Source organism: Rhinolophus sinicus, chromosome 14, assembly GCF_057876585.1.
Source record: "Rhinolophus sinicus isolate RSI-liver-muscle chromosome 14, RSI-T2T, whole genome shotgun sequence".
Classification (NCBI taxonomy): domain Eukaryota; kingdom Metazoa; phylum Chordata; class Mammalia; order Chiroptera; family Rhinolophidae; genus Rhinolophus; species Rhinolophus sinicus.
In genome coordinates, this window is record NC_142514.1 from 16,452,751 (window position 1) to 16,478,466 (window position 25,716).

The window sequence follows — 25,716 nt, forward strand, 5'->3', positions numbered from 1 at the left end:
GTAGCCGCAAGAACCCTCCACCACCCCAGCGACAATGCTCCAGGCTTTCAAGTCTCAGTGGCGTCTTGGCTCCTTGAGAAGCGCAGTAGCACCAAATTCGGCAGGAAGCCGGGGGACAGCTCACCTGGCCATATAATGCCCCAGTGTCCTACCTCTGGCCTCAGTCCTCTGGAGGCTGTCAGCCCCCCAGATGCTGGTACCACTGTCCTCAATTTCTGAGTCCCTCTCACCCTCTTCTTCCTCCTTCTCCTCCTCCTCTTCTTCCTCTCCCTCCCCAGGGCTGCTGTCCCTGCAGAAGGTCAGTGTCTGAAGAGAAACTAGGGGCTCCCTGGGGGCCAGATTCAACCTTGGTGATGAGGAGCCCCAAGTGGCCCAGGAAGAGAGGTCGTCTTTCGGGGGCTCCTCCAGGGAACTCGAGTCCTTGGAGAATTCGGGGACTAGGAGTGGCTCCTCACACCCATCTCCACTCAGCCTTTGACCGGGTCCCTTCTTGGCCAAATAGCCAGAGGACCCAGCCTCGTCCCAGGGGGAGGAGTTCACAGTGCTGGCCCAGCTTCCGTCTGAAGAGTCCCGGGCAGGGGAGACTTTGACCTGGTCGCCTGCTTCAGAGTGCCTCGGGGGCTGGTGCTCCTGCACCAGGAAACGCGGGGCTTCAATGTAGGGCTGGAGGCTGACGCTGTCGTCTGTGTCCTCGTCATCCTCCTCCGCACTGTCCTCTGATTCTGCCGGGATGCTGGCAGGGGCCCTGACTCTTGGGGTCAGCCTGACCCTTCTGGTCACTTCCTTTTGAGGACAGAGCGCCAAGTCATCCAGGGACTCTGGGCCACTGGGCTCAATGGTTGCGACGTGGTGTCTGTGTGCAGAAAAGTCCTGATTTGGGGAGGGGAGGGAAAAACAGAACGTTTAAGCTTTCCTGAAGCACGGCTGTTCTAATGTGGGTTTCCCCTGGACACAGACCCCGAGACAAGGATGCAGATGTAAGCAGTCTCATTGGGAAGTGATCCCAGGAAACACCAGCAAGGAAGTGGGCAAATTAGACAGGCTGGGGGAGCAGCCACTAGGATGGCTGTTATCAGGCAAGTTACCCCTAAGGCAGCTGGAGCTTAACCCTGCTGGGGACTCAGGGAGCCAGTGCGGCACCCGCACCTCAGAGCATCACCAGGTGAGGGGTGGAAGGGGTGGTGGTGCTGCTGCTTCCCTGACACTCGCAGCCGGCCACATGCACGGGCAGAGTGGTGGACACCAGAGGCCAGAGATGGTCCCCAAGATGCAGGTGCCAGCTGCTGGAAGTAGAGCTGGCGACTTTCCACGTAAATAGGAAGGTGGAGGGGTGGGGTGGGGTGCATATGTGCCTAATACAGAGGTTGTCACTCAGTTAGTGGGATTTCCCTGCAGGTCCTAGAGCTTTGAAAACACTCCCTCCCATGTGGCAGGGACACTCAGAATCCATCCTCAAAGCCCCTACCCAGCCCAAATGCCAACCTCACCTCACCTATGGCCCAGCTTCCCTCCGAGGCCCTCATCTGAACAAGTCTGACCCACTTGACCTCCCCAGGCTTCCCCTGCCCCAGCTGGCCCCCAGCAGACAAGTGAGGAAATTCCAGGGTCACCCTGGGCAAGACTCACCCTGGGTTAGATTGTGAACTAAGTGTTGGGACCCTTCTAAGACTTCCTCTTTTGGCCCCATCTTACCCCGTCCCCTTCCAGCCATCTCTCCTGAGTCCCAAGGCTGGGGCTTTTGCTCTCAGCACCTGACAAATTCTTAGCAGAGATGAAGTTATTTAACTAAAATGGACTTAAGGCACTTCTCCCTTCCAGGTATATTTATTATTTGGATTTGGTGCCAAAGGAATGAATTACTAATAGTGGAAATTTAGACACAAAGATGGATGTTTTGTAGTCTGGGCCATCTTGATATTCTACCTGAACTACCTCTAAGTCTGGCCCCACTTCCTTCTTCTTCAACAACCCCCTGCTCTGACGCACATCCCCGGATTTGCCATACCAGGGCCCGCGGCATCTTTGCCTGCTGAAACCAGGGGTTCTCTGTGACGCTCTTCCAGATTACACGGCTTGTAGCAATAACCAACAGCAGTGGCAGCAGAAGTGATAGCAGTGCCAGGAACGCCCAGTTAACTCCTAAGGAAGGAAAAATAATAACAATGACATAAACAACAACAATGGCTCCCATCTATCAGTTGCATACATGCTGAGGGCTTCACATATATCATCCTATTTCATCCTTATGTGAATAAACCCAAGCTACAGATTGTGGAAACCAAGATTCAGAGAGGTGACGTAAGCTGTCCAAAGACACATAGTGAGTGTGGCAGAGCCGGGATTTTAGTCGAGGTGAGTCTGTCTCTAGACTCATGCTCTTAACCACCATATTATGAAGCTCCTGAGGCTCAGGGAAAAAGTCCCCACTTCTGTACCACTTTGTACCCACTTGAGGCCTCCAGAGAGAAGCAGGTGGGCTTGGAGAACTCGCTGTACTTAGTGTCACTGAAGGTGTAGATGGTTCTGGCACTGAGGCAGTGCTGTCCACTGGTGGCTGGCTGGAGGAAGATCTGGACTGGCTGGCCATGGGGAGTGACTGGAAATCGGGTCTGTATGGAGAGAGAAGCAGAGGTGAACAGACCTGCTGTGGGGACTGCTCCGTACCCCCAGCACAGGGTGGGGATGGCAGGCAGGATCCTTCCTGTAATCCTGCAGTGTCTTCTCCTGCAAAGTTCAAGCGTTAGGGGAGCACTTCCCAACAGTATCTGGTTTCTTTTCTGCTAAGTCTCGAGGTAGAGATGATCTGGGTTCAAAAGCAGCCCTGTTACTCAGGGTCACTCCATCCCCACCCCCATATAAGGCCTGCTGGTCCTTACTTTGAGGGGCATATTCCTCAAGCTTTCTACCTTAAGGGCCTCCCAACTTATTTTTTGGGGGGAGGCATCATTCAGCCATTACAGACACAGAAAATTCTAGAGCTGCCTGTCCGATATAGTAGCCACTGGCCACATGTGGCTACTGAGCACTTGAAGTATGGCTGGTCCACACTGAGATGGGTTCTAAACATAAAATACACACCGGCTTTCAAAGACTACATGAAAAAGAATGTACACTGTCGCAATCATTTTTCTATTAATCACCTGTTGAAATGATAACATTCTATTGTGTGAAATATAGTACATTTCAAAAATTAAATTCATCTTTTTTTAACTTAATTTAAGGAGGAACATTTAAAATTACGTGACTATATTTCTACTGGATACTGCTAGTCTAGAATATTTATAAGGTTCTTGAAGGCATGGGCCTTATTGGACGAAGACGTACATTGTAGGACCCAGAGGACACAGTAGGACCCAGAGGACACAGGGGTCAGGAGTGTGAATGTTGGTTCAGTGAAAGAATGAATAAGGCTAGGCGTCAGTCAACAACAGCCTGACAGCCCGTGGGCAAATCTACCTGCCACTTTTTTTTTTTTTTGTAAACAGTTTTACTAGAAGACAGATATGCCTGTTCATTTACATATATCTATGGCTCCTTTTGTGTTACAGATGTAGAGTTGAGTAGCTGTGACAGACCATCTGGTCTGCAATGCCACAAATATTTACAATTTGGCCCTTTACAGAAAAAGTTTGCTCACCCTACCATAAACAAATACTTACAGACTTACACACGTGCACCCACAGAAAACAAGGCTGAAACTGGGTAGACATCAGAGAATTATTTGTGGTCACCTCTGGTCCTTTTGGTTTTCCTCTTAGAGCTTATCTATATTTTCTGATTTTTCTGCAATGAATCCAGAGGCTTGGCAAGCAGGCCTCCCATAGCCCATCATACCTCAATCAGATTTTATTGTAAAAAAAAAACACCTCAAAACAAACAGGTTTCACAATTTTAAAGAATATTAGGAAGAAAACTGCTATGTGGCTACCACTTGTAATGGACAGAGGTAGGATGCCCTGTACTTCGCCTCTTATGTGGAGAATGGTAGGGGTAGGCCACAGGCTAGCTGTCCTGTGCAGAATCAGGGGTATGTATGGGGAAGGCTTCCTGGAGGAGGTATATGCAGGAGCACTGGGCTTCGGTGGGGTAGTGGGGGCGGGGCAGGAAAGAGGCTTCTCACCTTGTTCCTGGTCCCCTCCTTCCAGAAATCCAGCTCATACTTCAGTTCCAGTGGGGGCAAGCAGGGGGGCAACTGGTACGTGGCATTGATGTGCAGGATCTCCTCTGTCCAAGTGACGACCAGTACGGGAGGGGCTGGCTCCACTGGCAGAAACAGAACAGGACCTGTCAGTACCCTCTGGGGGCCACAGTGAGTTCATCCCCCTGCATCCGGGCTGGCCTGCTCCTCACACAGCTCAGAGAGCTCTCCAGGAAAGGGGAAAGTGGCACTAGTGTTTGTCAAACATCTACTGTGCATCAGGAGCTTCCCAGCCATTTTACTTAAGCCCTGCAATGACCCCGGGAGGGGATATCACTACTCCCATTTTAAAGATGGGCAAACTGAGGCTGAGAGGTGCAATGACCAGGCCAAGCTCACAGTTAACCTGCCTTTACTCATGTTGTCCCTTCCACCTGGGTGCCCTTCACATATCACTGGTCTGCCAGAATCCTGCCCGTGTGTGTTAGTTTCTTATGGATGCTGTGACACATTACCACAAACTTAGTAACTTAAAACAATACAAATTTATTATTTTACGGTTCTGTAGATCAGAGTCCAGGGGACATTGACTATGTATTAAGCCTTGGGCAGGGAGCTGAGGGAATGGGGAGATAAGGCCTCCCTGGACTCTGACCGCTAGGAGCTGAAAGAAATTAGGGAGAAATGAAATATGCAAACTACCAAAACTCAAGCGAGAAAGTGACCAGGGCTACAGTGGAGGGCAGAAAAAGGCAGGAAGCATCATTCAGGCTCGGGATGTGCTATAGGAGAATCAGGAGAGCTTCAGGAAAGAGGAGGCAGAGAAAATTAATTAAAAAGAAAAGTAACCTCCTCTCTGCATCTTTCCCTCTATCCTAATCTCTTGTTCCGGCCATTGCAGTGGTTCATCTATCATTCTTCCAGCCAGATAGCCTTTCTCCCCGCCGTCCATCCTTCCTTTCCAGCTAACATTTCTCCCTTTCCTATCTTTTCATTCCAGCCAATCAGCCGACTTTCTATTCATCCATCCTTACCATCTACCCATTCTACTTTTCTTTCCATATATCATTCCTTCTTGTTTTTCCTTCCTTCGTTTGTTTGTTCATTCTTCCTGTGCCCTCTCTTCCCTCCAGCCCTTCCCAGAAAGCCAGCGTTGCTTCTATGCTCTTTACCCACTGATCATCTACCTTTCCTTCCTACCCTACCGCTCTCCATCCAGACTTGGGGCCACAGGGAGCATTTCCCGCATGTGTACTCCCTTCACAGCAAGCATTTGTCCTTCCATCCAGCCTCCTTCCTTCCCACTCATCCAGCATGTCCTCCGCCATCCTCCCCATGCTTCCTTTCTTCTTACCTGTCCATTCTTTTCCTCCTTTTATCCGTCCATCCACACAGCTTCCTCCCATTCAAGTCATCTCTTCCTCCTTCTCTGCCATCCTTTCCTGCCGTTCTTCATTCAATCCTTTCCTCCCCTCCCTTCAAGCCCTATTTTGCCCCCAAGTATTGTGAGAAGCCTGGGCAACAAGGTACAGATCTCAGCTCCACGAGGCTATGGTCTGAGCGTTTATCCTCTCCTTACCACCCCACCTCACTCCTGATCTGGTCAAAGATCAGAAAGATCCAGATTCCCATCCCATCTCCACCACTTCCTTGCTGTATATCCTAGCACATTACTTAACTTCTGTGAGTTTTGCTTTATTTATTTTGTAAAAATACGTTGATGAAAATGAACCTTACCGTTTTATTGCAAGGATTAGAAATAAAATATTTTGGGGGAAAAAAATGGACTCTTCTCACTCAATATTATCACTGGTGATTTCTGAATGCAGTAAATATGGGAAATGTTTTCCTCTCTATTTTTATCCTCTCCCTGCCCCAAATTTCTACAGTGTTCAGAAATTACTTTTACAACCAGAATTTAAAAAGGCTGTTTTTCACAGAGAGAGGTTGAGCATAAAAAAAAAAAAAATTAAGTGCCAAAAGTGCCTTGTGTAGTCCATGACCACGGTCATGCTTGACAGAAGACAATGAACTTCATAGTAGGAGGTACAAGCTGAATTGCTGGCGGCACTCCTATAACTAACCCCCTGTCTTGAAGTCACACTGCTTGGACATGGGCCCCACAGAACTGTCCTCTGCTTTAGGGAAAGGGGAGACAGATGGCTAGGACAGCAGTGCCACTGAGCCAAGTTCTTGGAGCCTCCCACTCAGTCCCTTCCCCTTAGACCTACCTTCAAAAAGGTACTCCAGGTACTTGGACTCTACCCAGGGCGACCTGGCGCTGGGAGAAACGGCCCGCACACGTCCCTTGAACTTGTTGTACAGATCCTGTTTCTTCAGGCACATCAGAGAACATGCCAGTTCTTTGGTTCCTGCACACTTTTCCACTTTTCGCCACCGCTTGGGGTTTGCAAAGCTGAGGGAAGAGATAGGAGAGCTTGGGCCATGGACTCAGCCTCTTGGGGCAAAGAAAGTTAGAGAACACTTGATCACTCATCCTTCCATTTTGCCTGACCCATCTATCTGTCCATCCACCCATCTGTCCTTCATCTGTCCAAGCAGCCAGCCTTTGGCTGAGACATAATGAGAACAGTCCAGCTAGGAGCTCAGGTTCTAGAGAGATAGACGTGGGTGGGAATCCTGGCTCTGCCCCTCACTAGCTCTGGGACCCTATGCACGTCACTGCTCTGAGCCTCAGTTTCCTCATCTTGTCATGCCTCCCTCACAGGGCCATTGTGATGGCTGCTATTGCCAGTACTAGTAAGCATTTTCCGCATGTTTCAGGCAGTTACGGACCACCTGCTGTTGCCAGGCACCATACTATGCTGTGTAGATGTCAGAGGGGCACACGCAGGTCCGTGACTCCAACCTGCTGAGAACACTGAGGTCCACAGAAGAGACCTGAGCTCTGGGCATTGTTCTTGGGGAATCAGCCACGCATGACAGACGAGGTCCTTGGGAACTTATACTCTGGTGGGAGGGGATGAGAGACAATCATGACATCAACAAGATAAACCCAGGAGCTGGTAAGTGCAGTGATAAGAGGGTAAGGTGGGAGTGACTGCTTTCCAAAGGCAGCGGAGGGAAGGCTGGGAAGATGGTATTGAAGCTGAGGCCGCAATGCTGAGAAGGGAGCTAGATGAAGGCTTGGGGGAAGGAACAGCAAAGGAAATACCCTGTGATGGGAAGGAGCTTGACCTGTCCAGACAGAAGCCAGGAGGCCAGTGTGGCCAACGCCCAGTGGACAAGAGAGGGAGAGGTGTGGACAAACTGGAGATGGGGGCGGGGAGAGGGATAGGCAGAACAGGTGAGGCCTCACGGTCTGGGTAAGGAGTTGGGATCTTATTCCAAGTGTGATAGGAAGCCAGTGGAAGGTTCTGAATAGGGGCAGTGACCTAATTTATGTGTTTGAACATTTTGAAAAATCACAGACCAACCAGCTAGGAGTCTGCAGCAGTGATTGAAGAGAGAATGGTGCTGGCCTTGGAGAGAAGGGGATGAATTCAGGATATATTTTAGAGCAAAAATAGACAAACTATAGGAAGAAACAGGAAACCCACAATTACAATGAGAACATTTTAACACAACTCACTCAGTAATTGACAATTTAACAAAGAAAAATAATCAGTAAATTCGTTAAAAAATGAACATAATTATCAAAGTTGGTCTAATGAACATATACAAAACAAACTGAACTGTTAAGCCACCTGTGAACATTAATAGCATATTAAAAATATTAACATATATTAACAAAACTAAAGCAACTTGCAAGAAATTTCAAAGAATAGGTGTGGTCACACAGCAGCCTAGCCGTTTGTCCCCTCCAATCTTTCCTTAGGGAAAGAAGACTCTGCGGGACTGTCCCTCTTTGGGGTTGAGTTCATTTATCCTAAGTCTCCCTATTTGGTCCCTGTAAGCAAGGTCTGCAGTCAAAGATGAGTAAGTTTCCTCATGGGAGGAACGACTTAAGCCAGACGGGACCCCGTTGGGACCCCCATGAGTTAACACAATAAAAGTCAGGAGGTAGCCATACCCCTCCTCCTCACCATTATGGGAAGCTGCTGATGCATGCCCCAGTTGTTGTCCTGCACCCTGCTGTGCAAAGGACTTCTTAGAGTGATAAGATATCGCTCTTCCTGCTTAGCTCATGGGATGGTTTTACCTTGTGAGACTTGCTCCCCCAGGGGGTTGTACACACCCACCTTAGTCGCCTGGGGACAATGAGCATCGGTTGCTTTGGGACAGATATCTGGGAATTGGAAGAATTTTTATGGTGTGGTGTGAGAATTTCGCAGACCCTGCCTCTAATCATGTGATGCTTATTGCAAGAAATCAATAAAAACCCACGACGACCCGATTCAGGGCTCCAGTCCCTTGAGGCTGCCAGTCCCTTGGTCCTCTGTGATTTAACTATATTTGAGATAGTTAACCCTCGCCGCCTCCCTCACCTTCCCACGGCTTGTGTTGTGCAGGTCGCAACAAATAGGTATCTCATAAACTGTTTCCTCTGATGGCAAATAATCCAGTTAAAAATAACTAACAGAAAGAACACTAAAGAAAAGTTGAACATTTTTAAATGTTTTAAAATAACTCATGGATCAAAGAAAGAATTACAATGGAAATTAGTAAATATCTAAAACTAAATGATTACAAAAGTAATATAAATAAAAATTTAGAGATACAGCCAAATAATACTTAGAGGATAACGTATAGCTTTGAATACTTACTGCAGAAAATAAGAAAGGATAGAAATTAGTAAGTTAATAAGCAATCAACTGAAGAAGTCAGAAAACACATGCAAAAAAACATACATAAACAGATCAAAACTGTAACCGACTCCTTCAAAATGTTCTAAAAGACATTAAAAAATGATACAACACATGAAAGAACAACGTAAGACAGAAGAATTAATGGAGGTCAAAAAGGAGGTAAGAGAACACAGGAAAGAATCAGATAAAACAAACAAACTCATTTCAGAAATGAAGACTAGAATACAAGAGCCAATTAATATAACAGATAATGCCTTAAAAGAAATAGAAAGTGGGAAGAAAGAAAGTTTTAAAAATCAAAAAGAACAGAAATGTAAATGTGAAAATTATAAAACGTCTAGAAGGAATAGAAGAGTATATTCATGACCGTGCGTCAGGCAACTATTTCTTAGGACACCAAAAGCCTTCACCCCTGAAGAAACAAAACTTGATGAATTAATTGGTCCGCTAGGGCTGCAGTGATAAAAATACCAGACTAGGTGGCCTAAACAACAGTAATTTATTTCTCACAGTTCTGGAAGCTGGAAATCCAAGATCAAGGTGTCTGCAAGTTTGCTTTCTCCTGAGGCCTCTCTCCTTGGTTTACAAATGGCCACCGTATTTCTCTCTGAGTCCTCACATGGGCTTTTCGCTGTATGTGAGAATCCCTGGTGTCCCTTCCTCTTCTTATGGAGACACTGGTCCCAGTATTGGATCAGGGCCCCAGCCTTACGACCTCATTTAATCTCAATTACCTTTTTATAGGCCCTAATTCCAAATAAAGTCACATGGTAGGGGGTGTGTGGTTAGGGCTTCAACCTATCAATATATTTGGAGTGGGGGACACAATTCAGTCCATAACAGGATTATGAACTAAGCTGCTATAAACATTCATGTGTAAGTCTTTGTTTGGATATGTTTTCATTTCTCTTGGATAAAGAGCTAGGAGTAGAATCTGGGAGATTTGGTAAATTGAATGTGTAACTACAAGAAACGGTCAAGCTGTTTTCCAAAGTGACTGGACCATTGTACATTCCCACCAACAATGTATGAGAGTTCTAGTTACTCTTGTCAGCACTTAGTATTGTCCGTCTTTTAATTTAACCATTGTAGTGTGTATGTAGCAGTACCTCATTGTAGCTTTAATTTACATTTCCCTAATGACTAATGGTGCTAAACATCTTTTTATGTGCTTATTGGCCATTCGTATGTCTTCTTTAGTGAAGTGGCTATTCAAATATTTTTGGGTGATTTGTCTTTTTCTTATTGAGCTGTAGGAGTTCTTTATCTATTTTGGATACAAGTCCTTTGTCAGTGTATATATTGTGAATATTTTTCTCAGTTGCTGGCTTTTTCATTTTCTTCAGGCTTTTCTTTTTTTTTAAGAGCGAAAGTTTTAAATTTGATAAAATCCAGTTATCAGGTATTATGGACTAAATTGTGTTCCCCAAATTTGTATGTTAAAGCCCTAACACCCCCATGTGACTACATGGCAGTCCCTCTTATCTAAGGGGATTTGTTACAAGACCCCAGTGGATGCCTGAAATTGTGGATAGTACGAACACCTACATACCTACTATGCTTTTTCCTATACATATATACATACCTGTGATAAAGTTTAATTTATAAATTAGACACAGGAAGAGAGTAACAATAACTAATAATAACGTAGAACAATTATAACAATATACTGTAAAAAAAATTATATGAATGTCGTCTCTCTCTGATAATCAATCTGATAAACATGGCAGCTACTAAGTGATTAATAGGCAGGTAGCATATACAACATGGATATGCTAGACCAAGGATGATTCACGTCCCGGGTGGAATGCAGCGGGACCCTGTTCAAGATTTCATCACGCTACTCAGAATGGTGTGCAATCGAAAACTTATGAATTATTTATTTCTGGAATTTTCCATGTAATATTTTCGGACCATGGTTGACCTCAAGTAACTGAAACAGCAGAAAGTAAACCCATGAATAAGAGGGGACATCTGTATTTGGAGATAGGGCCTTGAAAGAGGTAATTAAGATTGAATTTGGCCATAACGTTGGGCCCTAAACCGATAAGACTAGTATCCTTATAAGAAGGGGAAGGGACATCAGGGATGCTCGCACATAGAGAAAAGGCCATGTGAGGACACAGAGAGAAGGTGGCCATCTGCAAGCTAAGGAGAGACACCGCAGGAGAAGGCAAACTTACAGACAGCTTCTTGGACTTCCAGCTTCCAGAACTATGAGAAACAAATTTCTGTTGTTTATGCCACCTCCCACCCCTGCTTCCCCCAGTCTATGATATTTTATTATGGCAGCCCTAGCAAACTAAATTAAAAGGACTCAGATTTTGGGCCCATAAATGGGGCGCTAATGTAACAAATATCTAAAAATGTGGAAGTGGGGGCAGCCGGTTGGCTCAGTTGGTTAAAGCGCAGTGCTCATAACACCAAGGTGCCGGTTAGATTCCCACATGGGCCAGTGAGCTGCGCCCTACACAACTAGATTGAAAACAACGACTTGACCTGGAGCTGATGGGTCCTGGAAAAACATACTGCTCCCCAATAAAAAATAATAAATAAATAAATAAATATTTAAAATGTGGAAGTGGTTTTGCATCTGGGTATTGGCTAGAGGTTGAAATAGTTTTGAGGTACATGTTGGAAAAATCTGAGACTGCCTTGACAAGACTGTCGGTAGGCATGTGGATCTTAAAGGGGATCCTGGGGAGATCGCAGGTAGAAAGGAGGAATATCTTTTTGGAAACTGAAACAAAGATGATCCTCATTATAGTGGCAAAGAACTTGGCTGAATCATGTTCTAGTGTTTTGTGGAAAATAGAAGTTAAAAGTGATGAACTTGTGTATTTAGCTGAGGAGATGTCAAAGCAAAGTGTTAAAGATGGAACCTGGCTTCTCTGTACCACTTATAGTAAAATTAGAGACGACAGCAATAAATAGAAGGGAACGTTAAGCAAAAATTGAAGATTTGGAAAGTTCTCAGCCTGGGCATATTGCAAAAAATGAGAATGCATGTTCTGGAGAGGATACCAAGAGTCGGGCTGGAAAATCATCTGATAAAGAGATCTTAGGTGTGATTTATGGATTTAATCAGCTATCTCAGTAGAAGCCAGGAATTGAGATGGGAGACGAAATATATATTTATATTTATATTATTTACATTTATATATTTACATTTATATTTATAAATATATATAGATAGATCTATCTATCTACTATCTATCTATATCTAACTATATCTATCGATCTATAGGTAGATCAATAGATAGATCACCCTCACTCTGTTCACGGAAAAGATCTCAAAGCAATCGCTAAGTAGTGATCAAAACAACTAGAACACACAGGTTGTGCTCTTTAAAACTCTTTCCTACTAAGTGGAAAATGGCTGATTTCAGGTTTTAGGTTAGGAATTGTGCAAATGAGCCTGGAACATCTCGTTATAACAGAGATGTTATAGCAATACGATATCAAAGACTACTAGGGTCAAGCTAAAAGGACTCAGGAACCAAACTGAAGAGACCTTCACTGGCCAGGGATGGGACAACTCAAGCTTAGTTGAGTAGAATAAGTTGCAACGGATCGAAACTATCAGATATATTTGAATACTTGCGTTCATAATGATAATTAAAAAAATGAATCAATCACCTTTGGGAGATGAAAACTGGTAAATAAATGGAAAAAAAATCAAGCATGTATCCTGTCTTGACTATTTGAATAGTACCTCTGAATTTCAAATACTACATAGAGGAAGCATCTCTTTATAAAATAACTCCAACTAATAAATTAAAAAAAAAAAAAAAAAAACCCAATTAGAATACCACCATTTTGCAATCCTTACAGGTGTTTAAAAAGTGTAAAAGAGAAGGAACATATTGTAAAGGCCCAAAGGATGACCTTTCAACTTTTTAATCAATTTATGCCAGTTCCACTATTCCCAGCTGTGTGACTCTAAGCAAAATACACTCTTGGTGCTTCAATTTCCTTAACTGTAGAGTGGAGTTACTTCATCCTTCCTCAAAGGACTGTGTGAAATTAAATAGGTTTAATGTATGAACTCAGTGCTGATTTAACAGCAAACGTATAGTATTTGTTAGGTGTTTTCTACTTCCTGATACAGTTCTATACGGTTTTTTCTTTAGAAAGCTCTCTTGCAGTCTCTCCTTCAAGCCAGGCCCCCATCACTAACATCTGGATGCTACAGGCAGAGGGACCACAATGGAACAGGCTTTGGGGTCAGACTGGCTCCATCACTAGCTTCCTCGGGCAAATCATGGCACCTCTCTGAGCTCAGTTTCCTCACCTCTAAAATGGGAAAAATGCAGTGCCTGCCTGGTGATACTGGGAGGAAGAAATGAAATATTCCTGCAAGGTTCTTAGCACTCAGCCTGGCATACCAGGTGGGTCCTGAGTACGTGGCAGTTCCCTCCCCTTCCTCCTCCTCACCAATTCTAGATCAATCCTTCTAAGTATCTGCTTTTATCTTACTCTCCTACTAAAGAACTTCAAATGATCCCCATCGATGTGCAAAGATGGTGAATCTCTTTCCATTTTCAGATTCTTCTGGATGCGTAGTGGCTGCCTGGGCTGCCAAGTTGAGAAGGACCCCAAAGCTTTATGAAGGCTCCGTAGGGAAAAGTGTGATCATCTAATGATGCCTCACACAGACTCTGCAGGAAGATCCATTTGCCCTCTCCCTTATCTGCTGGACCAACTCCAAACACTGAATCCAGGTCCTCATGAATTCCATCGCTGGGCCCTCACAGCTCCACCCAAGCCCAGCTCTGACTGTTCTCAAAGATCTACCCCCACCCCTGGAAGGCCTATCACCTGTGCTCTGTTCTCTATTCAACATCATTCCCGTCTCCAGACCTTTATTAAATGCCCTCTCCAAATACCTGCCACATGCCGTCTCTTGGGGGACCCAGAGAACCACGAATGCTGCCTACTCCAAGAGCAGCTTTCCCAGAGAAGCCCCTCCCCAACCGACCAGCCTGGAGGCTCCCTTCTACCTTTGATAGGCCACAAGATAGGTCACGTTCTGGGGGTGGCCAGGCCCTGGCAGCCATGTCAGGTACACGCTGAAGTTCCAGGAGAGTAGCGTCACATTCTGAGGAGGGGCCAGATAGGGCCTCCCTGTGGGGGACAGAGAGGTCATGAAGCTTGGAACTCCTGGCTGCTCTTGCCATGGGCCATTTGGGGCTGAAGAGCGCGGGCAGTCACAAGCTCACTGAGTTTGAGGAACCAGGATTCATCTGGGATGGCTGAAGCATGGGGGACATGGTGGAGGCTGGGAACCTGCGTGTCAGGATCCCTGTGATAGCCATGCCACCAACTGGCTGTACTGCAGCCCCATCCCCTCCCTGGGCCTCAGTGGCCCACCTGTGTCTTGAGACAAAGCCCCTGCCCACTCTGACACCTGATGGTTCCAGTAGACCACAGGACAGGAACCATCTAATGGACTCCTTGGTCCCTGGCACATAGTAGATGCACGATAAATATTTGTTGAGTGAATGAACAAATATTGTGATAACCTGGATTATTCTGAAGGCCTCCTAACTGGTCTCTGCTTCCAACCTTGTCCCCTCAGTGCATTCTCCACACAACAGCAACGGTTAAAATGAAGTCAGATCATGTCACTTTCGTGCTTTAAACCCTCTAATGGCTTCCATGTCACTCAAGACAAAATCCAAAGTCTTTACAATCACTCAAAAGTCCCTGAACCACTACTGTCCCCTTTGCTCCCTCCTCTCCTGCCACACTGGCCTTTCGGCTGTTACCAAAGCACGCCGACATACTTCCACCTCTGGGCCTTTTCATGGGCTGTTCCGTCTGCCTAGACAGTTCTCCCCCCGGATATCCATCTGGCTCACTCCCTTGAGTCCTTCACGTCTCTGCTCAGCTGTCACTGTCTCAGTGACACTTTCCCTGACCACCTTTAACTGGCCCCTACTTCCCCTCTTTGGCTTCTTCTCACTGCTAACCCTGTTCTTCTGAAATGTTCATTTGATTACACAACTTCCCAGTTTCATGCCCTTCCCTTGCTCTCAGAATAAAGTTCATGCTCCTTATCAAGGTAAGTGAGGCCCTGCCCAACTTGGCCTGGTCAGGCCACCTGGTTGACTTCTTCCTGACAGCTCCCCCACAGGTTTGCCAGGCTGTCAATCTTCCCTCTCACCCTTTTCACACCACTGCATTCTTCTGGGTGTCTATGAATCCGGGTGTCTTTGACTGCCTGGTGTTCACCATCTGATCTTTTAAAGACTTGATTCAAATGTCACTTCCTCCAGGGAGTCCTCCCTGACATCTCTAAGAAGTGGTGGTGGTGATGATGGTGATGATGATGGTGACAGCAGCTAATGTGTATTGTGTCCTGTGAGCCAGGCACTATGCGAAGCACAGTAGCTTCATTTTTTCTTTCATTCCTCCCCATGCCCCTAGGAGGTAGGTACTAATTATGATTATGACATTACAGATGAGGAAACTGAGGCTCTCTCAGCTAAGAAGTTGTAGAATCAGCATTCAAATCTAGGCTGAGCCAACTCCAAAGTCTGAGCTCTTGACCACACAGCTTCTATACATTGAACCTGAGCTCTAGGTTCTCATGGGACCTGTTCAGCTTTGTTCTTCCAACATCTGTGGACCATTATTGGTCAAGAGCATCTACTGACCACTGCGTGCCAGAGGTTTCAAAGCATATAACTCCATTTCTGCCCTTTCGGAGCCTATGGTACCATGGAGAATTCAGTGCCCTGAAGTGTCACACGTACAGTGATGGAAATCCATACAGGTTACAGACTGGCATTACGGAGAGAGGGGCCAGTTCTACTGATGGCACGCAGCTGGGCTCCCTACCCCTGGCCTTTTCACACAAATATACAGGTGACTATTTCCCTACTATCCTGTGTCTTTGAGTTGGAAATGGATCATAGGGATGCTGGTGCTGTCACTGCTCCCAGCTTCTGGAATTTCTAGTAGGGGACTGACAGGAGGTCCAAATCTGTCTGCCAGCTGCTTATAAGGTACCAGGGGCAGGACAGACCCAAAGTCTGAGCTTGGCCACAATGGAGAGAGCAGCTAGAGTAGCTACCTTCTACTGAGCTTTCAACAGGTGTCAGGCACGGGCTTGGCATTTTATATATCAGGACAAACCATCCTATGGGTTAGGTGTGGTTTCCCTTCCATGGAGAGGCACTAGGCTCAGAGACAGATGGTAAATAATTTGCCTGAAACTGCACAGCTAGTTCATGTGGGAGCCAGGATTTGAACCGGGATCTGGCTGTACTTTACCCTATATCATCACACCACATTTTGTGTTGTGTACATTAAAAATCCCTTGGTGAGGGGCGGCTGGATGGCTCAGCTGGCTAGAGCATGAGCTCTTAACAACAGGGTTGCCGGTTCAATTCCCACATGGGCCAGTGAGCTGCACCTTCCACAACTAGATTGAAAACAACGAGTTGCTGCTGAGTTTCCGGAGGGGCAGCCGGATGGCTCAGTTCGTTAGAGCGTGGGCTCTCAACAACAAGTTTGCCAGTTCAATTCCTGCATAGGATGGTGGGCTGTGCCCTGCAACTAAAGATTGAAAACAGCGACTGGACTTGGAGCTGAGCTGCGCCCTCCACAACTAGAGTGAAAGAACAATGACTTGGAGCTGATGGGCCCTGGAAAAACACACTGTTCCCCAATAGTAAATAAATAAATAAATACCCCTTGGTGAAAGTATAGCTAGGTCTAGACAGGAAAGCTATTCAGTTTGACAGTGAAACGGGGACAGAGGACCCCCTCCTTCCCTCTCCCAACACTTTCCCTCATCAGCGGCAAAACACTCACTGCCAAAACACTCACTGCTGGGGAGGCATCAGGTGGGGCATACGGGGAGTGGGGCATCAGGGGCTGGGGTATCCCTGGAATGACCTAGGTTGGTGGACAGCCCTGCGCCAGCGACCCACCCCACAGTCAAAGCTGGCATGCTTGCTTCAGCCTCAGTCTTTTCTGTTTTGTGTCTCGCCTCTGCCTTCCTTCTTGGACAATTCCCTTAATTGCCCTGAGCCTCTGTCTCCACACCGGAAAAGGGAGAAAAATAACTACATCATAAGATGCTTGGGTTGTGAAGCTTCAATAGGATAATGTGCTGCCCAGCACAAAGAAGTTGCTCAATAAAAGTTGGCTTTTACTGTAATTATTTGATGACGTCCAAGAGCCCTTCTAGGTCTTGAATTATGAGTCTAAAACTAGAAAGATATCCTGGAGACAATTTCAGACCATCTCTCCCTGGATTGGTTGGGACTTGGTGGGTGGGTCCTATCTCAAGACGCCCCCAGCTGGAGGAACGGGAGGGGACTGCTGGGCGGGCAGAGCACTGCTGTCAGACTTCCCCCACCAGTGGGGGTCAGGCGTGTATTCATTTTAAGAGACCTTAAAAAGCACTTCATAAATAAATGCAGCTGCTTTTTAAACTGCTACTGTCTCTTTTTTTCCTGTTCGCCTGAAGCTGAACTGGCATCAGAAAACGGGATCAGTTTTCTCCCGGAAGGGAATTCCCAAAGGTTTCAGTTTTTGGAAGAAGAAAACTTGGTGAAGGGTGGGCAAGGCGATTCTCCCTGCGCTCCGGTGGCTGCCCAAAGGTTCGGCCTACGCCCCTCCCTGCTCGGAGCTTTGGGTCCGAGGGTGGGCGCGGCCGGGCTGGGGCGCCCCGCAGCCCCCAGTTCTCCCCGTATCCTTACCTGGAGCTGACTGCAGCAGCAACAGAAACAGGAGGGCCCGGCAGCGGATTCCCGTCATGGTGGCCCTTCGTGCGCATGCCCGGCGGGGCCCCGTCCTGACTCTTGGCACACCGACCGGCAGGTGATGCGGCCTGTAGCAAATAGAAGGTCGAGCCGCGGGCCCGCCCCTCGTGGGCCGGGACTCGGAAAGGGGCTTTCCCCAGGGCAGCCCCGCCGCCGAGAGGGAGACTCGGGAACCAGACTCCCGGCGCTGACCCCGCTCGTAACTCTGCAGTGCCTCCACTTCGTTTGTTCTACCCAATCCGGGGGGTGGGGTGGGGGGGGTGAGGGTAGGGGATCAGTGAATCCGTGGATGGGGAGGGCAGGGGAGGAAAATTGTTCATTATTAATAATCACAGTTAGGAATTCCAAGATGGGACTTTTAACGGGACCAAGAAGAGTTCGGGGCCAGTTTAACACCACCAGAGCCTCAGACACCGTTGGCGGGATCTGAGCGTGTTCTCTGTGCCAGGTACTAAGTCAAACACTTTGACACATTATCTGCTTTAATTTCCCCGAGTATCCAGTGGGTCGATCCCATAATTCTCTGCATTCTTCACGTGGGGAGTGACAGTCTCCAGAGCTGAATGGGCTTGTTAGGGGGAAGCTGGTCTCCCCCAAGGCTAAAGCCTGTGGTTGGTTACCAGTCACCTGCACAGTAATCGCTTCCAAATAATGGAACCAACTTCACCGCAGAATGCGGTACAGTCATTAAGAAGGATGTCACCGAGGCCTATGCTGCATAGAGACTTGGCGATGCCTACATTACACTCACTTAGTAGCAGAAAAGCAAGTACTATCAAAATATGGGCCCATTAAAAAATGTGTGTCTAGAACAGATTTGGGAGGATATGCAACAAAATGTTAGTGATTGTTATATATTTAAGTTTCTTCTTTCTGTTCATGTTTAGTTTCAAAGTTTTTCAATAACTTGTGTATTGCTTTTCCAACAAGAAAAAACACTTTCATTCTAAAATGAATCATAGCCCTCCTTTATGAAATATGTTCGTGTCTGTCCTGCCACAACTCTTCAAGGAGGTATTGCCTCCTCTTTACAGGTGAGGAAACATTGTGAGAACCCAGAGAGACTGTGCAGGTGTGGGATTCTGGAGTCAGTCCCAGGCCTGTCTCATTCCATGGCCACACTGCCTCTGCGTAACAGCTTTGTTCGCTCTCTTGGTTTCAGTGTTGGGCCGGGGGACCACAGGTCAATTGTGACCAAGCCCATGAACTAGGACCAGACGAGTAGCAGAGAGAATTCTCTGTCGCAGATGCTGGCACTCAGCTTGGATCCCAGCAGATCTTGGGAGAGAGGATGCATTTTCCCGGAACTTGGTGGATCCTAAAGTTGCCCTGAGATTGGCCCTGGGTGCAAACATTCAGAAATTTCTGGATGGTTCTAGGATTTGCATCATGCCTTCAGCTGAATTGGTGCTTCTTAGCAGGGGCTTAACAGTGGCCATGGTTAGGCCTAAAAGGCAAAGAAGATGCAAGGGGCTTCATGTGGGAGGCACACTTAAGTATCTTGGTATCTCCTCTGAAGCTGTGACTTTGTATGAGAACAAAATAATCAGTCTTTCTGACTCCACCTTGCTTGAACCTACCCAGTTCCCATAACATGTCGGTTAGCAACTTTTGCTTAGTCTTGCACATGGATATGCTAATCATTGATGGGATCTAACCTGTAGCTTAGGAATTACTGAAACAACCTCCCTGGTCAAAGCGACCTCCCCAAGGTAATAAGAAAGGTATTTACAAAAATAATGATTGTTTATCAAAAGCTTTATAGGAACCTCATGACTGGATCACAGCAACTGGTTTGTTGGCCAAAAGCAAAGAAGTCTCACCATCCCCCCTTGGATCCTTGCTGCTGTCAAGATGTCTGCAGTCATCAATCACCCCCTGACCGCAAACCCCTCCCATTTTCCCTGTTCCCCTGATATAAAAGAAGCCTGAATTCTGTACTTTCTCAATATGGTTCTTTAGGTCACTAGTCCGCCATCTTCTCAGCTTGTTGGCTTTCTGAATAAAGTCACTTTCCTTGCCCCAACTCCTTGTCACTTGATTTACTGGCTGTTGTGCGGTGAGCAGTTCAAGTTTTCACTCAATCACAACTTCATCCGACCAACTGCAGCTCTTTGAGACCCAGAATCCCTCTGACCTGGGAGCAGTTCTGCAGTGGGGACAGAGGTGTCTTCATGTGCCACCTGCTCCACCTACTCTACTTGTGTGACGTTAGTCTGAATCTGGCACCTGCTGTTTTTGACAAAATCTGCCACATACATGTTCTCCTCTGCTCCTTCCTTCTACCCCATAATTTCAAGGAAGGAGATTGTGTCTGGATACCTTGGTGCATCAATATAAGAGGACATTTTGTGACCACAAATGCGGGCAAGTTGCATCTCTTAAAACCTTAAAAAAAAGTCATCTTGGATGTAGGTCAGAAAAATCTCAGCCAGTTATCACAACCTAGGCTCTACAGAGGTTCTCAGCATGCTGCTTCGGTTTCTTTCTGATATCTCAAATATTGCTAATAAGTCCATTCTGGAATAAAATGGGCATATCTCTATTGAGATCTCTTGATCTCAATAAATAAAACATCATTCAATAGCATTAGTATTTATTGAGTCTTCGTGATGCAACAAGCATTATAGCTTATGTATATTACAGTATTTAATCCTCCCCACAACCCCACGAGGTGGGTATTTATAGCCCCTTTTAACAAGTGAAACTCTGAGAGGTCACATGGCTTGCCTAAGGTCACACAGCTAATTAGAGACAGGGCTGGGTTTTGGACCTCCGATTGGCTGTCTTCAAAGACTGTGGGTTTAAAACTTTTGCTATTCAACCTCCAGATGGTTAAGGTCAGACAAAAATAAAATTCCCCAGTCTCTTTCACTTCTTTTTTTCTTCCCCTCCATTTCCCCCACCTCCTCCCACCTCCAGTTTTTAAGCCATTGTTTCTCAGTCTAGTTGTAGGGCGCAGCTCCCTGGCCCATGCTGGTATTATGAGACTTGCGCTCCCCCCGCTGAGGCAGTCATGGGTTGGCCGCTCACAGCAGCTCACGGCAGCTCTCATCAGCTGCTGGCTGCTCACGATGGCTGCTGGCCACTCGTGCCAGCTGCCTGCTCTTTCACTTCTTGATTTGCAAAGATCACAGCATGCGACTTTCATGAGCATCAAGGTGGGTACTGGAGTGCCAGTCTCCTCTCGGACTGGATTATTAGGTGGATGCAGTGGTACCGGTAAAGGTTTCTCCGGGAGCCTTCCTTAACCCCGACTTTGATTGGTTTCCAATCCCCATATAAGTTTCCTTAGAAGTATTTGTCACTATTTCATAGAAATACTTTTTGTGCCTTGACTATCTCTCTTTCCTGGATACACGCTAAGGGCCCGGCACACAGGAGGTACTCAATGAAGAGTGAGTAACAGACCTTCAATGTCTGGGGCTCAGACATTGGAACACAATTCCAGATGTCCAAAACAACTCAGCCTCACTCCTGGCTCTTAGATGGCCTGTGGTAGCCACTCATTAAATGTGTATTGAGCTGAACTTGGCATGTGACTCATAATTAAAAGACATCAGTATCTCTTCTGAAAGTATGACTTCACAGTCTTGACTCTCTCCACAGATAGGATTTTACAGTCACACCTTTGCCATTGCCCCTGAGAATAACATGTAGAAAACACATTATCATGTAAAGACAGGCTCTCCCTCTCCTGCCTGGGTCAGCTAAGAATCCAGCAAAGTTGGATCGATGGACATGGGAAAAGGAAGGAGAGGAGGAAAACGTTAAGAGCCAACTGGGGTTTGGGCATTTGAAGAAGAAGCAAGGTTAGGGGCCAGCTGCCTGTGAATATGCGATGTATGAAGAGAGAGGTGAAGAAAATGGATTTTAACACTCTGCTCTGTGTTAGGACTGGAATCCCTTTTGGCTTTTTTTTTTTTTTCAAGAGCCTAAACATTTTAAGTGGTTTGAAACTTTTGTTGTTTTGAATGTTGTTTTTCTTCTTGATGCTGTTTTAATGCAATTCCGGGGGGAGGCAGTCCCCAATACAAGAACAAGAAGGCCCACTTTGATATGGTAATTGTATTTAAGACTTTATTAGTGGGAAGGACAGAAACCCAAAACTGGCTTAAGCAGAAAACGAATGCTGCAGGCTCGAATTCTGCAGGCTCGAATTCTGCAGGCTCGAACAGTGGGTGTGGCTATGAACCTGTTCTAGCAGAAAAAGATTCTGATTTGTCTGCCTTGGGTCATTCTTTGAACCAATAAGTGTGGTCCGAGAGCTTGGGATACTCAAATTGGCCAATATGGGTAGTATGGCCTCTCCTGGAGTGGGAGGGTTGAATGAAGCACTCTGATTGGCAGTCCTTCCAACCATGTGGAGTAAAGGAAGAGTGGCTCCCCAAAGAATGGATGCTATTGAGACAAACAGCACATACCCAGTATAGAGGCTTATACATGAGGAGCCCTCAGACATCATCCATCCCAATTTCCTACCCTGAAAGTCTTCCCTCTCCAGCATCCTGGAAAGATGGGCATCCAGATGCTGCTGGGAATCTTGCAGCGATGAAGTCTCACTACCCTTTGGGGATCCCAATCTGTTTTTGAACAGTTCCAGTTAGCAACATCTCCCTTAAGTTGACCTTCGTGTACTTTCTTGTAACTTCCCCCAACCATCTAGCTTTTTATTTGGGGGGGGCTTTAGAATAAAATAAGGCTTTCCTCTCCATGTCAACCTTTCAAATGTTAAGGTCTCCGGAGCCTTTTTATCAGATGGTGTAGAGGTGACAGCCAGTTTCTTGGGGATAAACACACCAGACTGGAAATTAAGAGCCCTGAGCTCCAGCCCTCTCTCTGTCTTTCATACAGAATAATGGCCACCCTCAGAGTAGTTGTAAATTGTTCCCATTTTACAGATGAGGATGCTTTGTCCTCACAAATTCCTATGTTGAAATACTAACCCCTAAAGTGATGACATTTTGAGGTGGAGCTTTTTTGGGGGTAATTAGGTCATGAGGGTGGGGCCCTCATGAATGGGATTAGTGCCCTTATACGAAAAGACACAAGAGATTATTTTTCTTTTGGATATGTGGGAATACAAGGAGAAGACGTCTACCATCTGCAAACCAGGGAGAGGGCTGTCAGCAAGAACAGAATCAGCTGCCACCTTGATCTTGGACTTTCCAGTCTCCCAAACTGTGAGAAATAAATGCTGCTTAAGCCACCCAGTCTATGGCATTCTGTTACAGCAGCCTGAACTGACTAAGGCAGATACTGAAGTAAAGGGACATGTGAAAGGTCACACGATTGGAAATGGGGAAGCTGCAATTTGCATCCAGGACCACATAATTTTAAAGCTTCCATTCTTTATCCCTCTATGTCCTTGAGCCAGTGATAGCCTTCCTCTGGGCCTCAGTTTTCTCATCTGTAATTTGGGAATGTTAGTGCGCATTAGAATCAACTGGAGGGCTGTTCAACCACAGATTGCTGGAGCTAATCCCCAGAGTCCCGGATTCAGTGTTTCTGGGATGGAGTTTGAGGATTTGCATTTTAACAAATTTCCAGGTGCTGTCAGTGTGGGTTCCACACTTTGAGAACCACTGTAGTAGTTGATTCCTGCTCTAACATGCCATAATGTGGGGTGGGGGAAATTTTACCTTTCCATTTAGCTTGGGCTTAGGACTTTATTAAATGGAATGTGTGTGTGTGTGTGTGTGTGTGTGTGTGTGTGTGTGTGTAATTTTGCTCCGCAGTAAAGTTAATTCAAGGTAAATTCAAGATGTAGGGGAAAAAGTGGAGATAATGAGAAGTAATAGATGCCCAGTAGATTTGAAGGGCACCAAAAGGAACAGGCTGAGGCTTATAGGTTTTCTAATTACAATAATTCCATTTATTGAGCATCTACTATGTACTAACTGGTTTCACTACTTTATCTCATCTAACTCTTACAGACATTCTATAAGGTATCAATACTGACGCTTTGCCAACGGGAAACTGAGGTTCAGAGAGGTTAAGAAATGGAGCTAATATGGTACAGCTGCTCTAGAAAACAGTTTGGTGGTTCCTCAAAATGCTAGACATCGAGTTACATTTGACCCAACCATTTCACTCCTAGGTATGTACCCAAGAGAATTGAAAACAGGTCTACTCGAAAACTGTACCTGAATATTCCTAATAGCACTATTCTTTTTTATTTTTTCTCCCTTTCTTCTGCCTCCACCCCCTACCACCCACTCTGGTTCAAGCCGTTGTTTCTCAGTCTAGTTGTGTAGGACACAGCTCCTTGGCCCATGCTGGTATTATGAGCCTTGCACTCCCCTGGCTGAGGCAGTCAGTCGCCCGTCATCGGTTGGCTGCTCACAGTGGCTCACGGCAGCTCTCGCCGGTTGCTGGCCACTCACACTGGCCACCAGCCACTCACACTGGCCACTGGCCGCTCATGGCAGCACACGGTAGCCTGCGGCATCTCACGCCAACCTCTGGCTGCTCACCGCAGCCCAGCTCCAGGGCGAGCTATTGTTCACAATCTTAGCTGTAGAGGGTGCAGCTCACTGGCCTATGAGGGAATCAAACCAGAGAGCTCGGCAATAGGAACCAGGCGCTCCAACCACTTGAGTCGCCGGGTCGGCCCAGCATTATTCTTAACAGCTAAAAAGTGGAAGCAGCCCAACTTTCCATCAGCTGATGAATGGATAAACAAAATATGGTATAGACACACAATAGAACACTATTCAGCAATACAAGGAATGACGTGCTGACACATGCTACAACATGGATGAACTTTAAAAATATTATGCTAAGTGAGAGGCTGGTCACAAAAGGCCACATGTTGTATTATTCCATTTACAGGAAATATCCAGAATAGGCAAATCTATAGGCTTTAAGAATATTGTGGTTGTCAGGGGCTGGAGGAAGGGAAGAGAATGGAGGAGTTACTGCTAGTGGGTATGGGTTTTCTTTTCCAGGTGATGGAAGTATTCTGGAATTAGATAGTGATGATGGTTGCATGACTGTGAATATATTAAACATTGTACACTTCAAAAGAGTGAATTTTATGGTAAGTGAATTATATCTCAATTAAGGGAGGTTGGGAGGAAATTCCTAGGTGCCCAACGAGAAAGAGGTGGAACTGGGATTTTTGGAAAAAGGTTTTTCCAAATCTTTTTCTGTGAACCCAGGGGCAGAGCAACATGAAAAGAGCTCATGTAGATCACCAATCTCAGCTCGGCTCTCTTGGGCAAGCCACTTCCTTCTTCCCTTAGGGCCTCAGCCTCCGCTGCTGTTCCCTCTGGGTCCTGAAGTGAGGAGAACTTTTAGGATGGAGGTGCAGGAGAAAGGGGGTGGGGAGCCCTGAGGGAGAGGAGGGGAAGGGCCTTTCTTATCCAAGAACTTCTCTCCCTTTCCAGTAAAAACAGCCCAGCCCTTTCCAAACCTGCCTTTATCAGCTCCTTCCAGGCCTGGGAAGGCCCCCCAGGCACTTGACAGTGGTTCCCAGGTGTGTTGGCCGCTGTGGCGTGCAGAGACCCAGCCGAGGCCCGCCTGTTACTACTTCTGGGAAAGCGGAGGGGGTGTGCGTGAAACTGCGATCCGGAGCCTCACAACTCTGCACTGGAGCCTCTGCTCCCACCCAGATTCTTCCATCTCAGTGGGGTCTCTGTTCCTGTCTGCCTGTCCTTGTGGGCCTGTGTGCTACATCTTCCTGAGGGTCCCCTCCCTCCCTCTTTCCCTCCCTTCTTTCCATTCTTTCTCTTATCTTTCTCTCTTTTTAAAAATAATTAGCACAGATTCACCATTCCCCCATTCTTTCTCCTGCCCCCCTCCCAAGTAAATGTTATCAGCTTGGGGGTGATTTTTCCAAAGCTTTTTCTGTGGACCCATAGAAAATATATGATATTGTGTCTCAGTGGATGGTTCTCATATAATTTGTTTCATATGCTATCACTCTACAACCTGCTTCTGGCATTTTCCACTCAACAAAACTTCGTGGAGAACTTTCCACATTAGTACAGACATGGAGACTGTATTTTTTCACTGCTTGAAATAG

The 25,716-nt window shown here is 46.4% G+C and overlaps 1 protein-coding gene across 1 annotated transcript; it reads right to left on the reverse strand.

The window, feature by feature from the left end:
- Window positions 1–120: 120 nt before the first annotated feature.
- Window positions 121–17,762, reverse strand: IFNLR1 (interferon lambda receptor 1). The gene is made up of 7 exons (XM_088790526.1): window positions 17,625–17,762; window positions 13,911–14,034; window positions 6,370–6,554; window positions 4,121–4,263; window positions 2,450–2,609; window positions 2,006–2,139; window positions 121–870 (listed from the first exon to the last, which is right to left on the reverse strand). Exons 1-7 carry the CDS (start codon window positions 17,680–17,682, stop codon window positions 121–123), a joined length of 1,554 nt encoding a protein of 517 aa, XP_088646652.1. The 5' UTR covers window positions 17,683–17,762.
- Window positions 17,763–25,716: the final 7,954 nt, after the last annotated feature.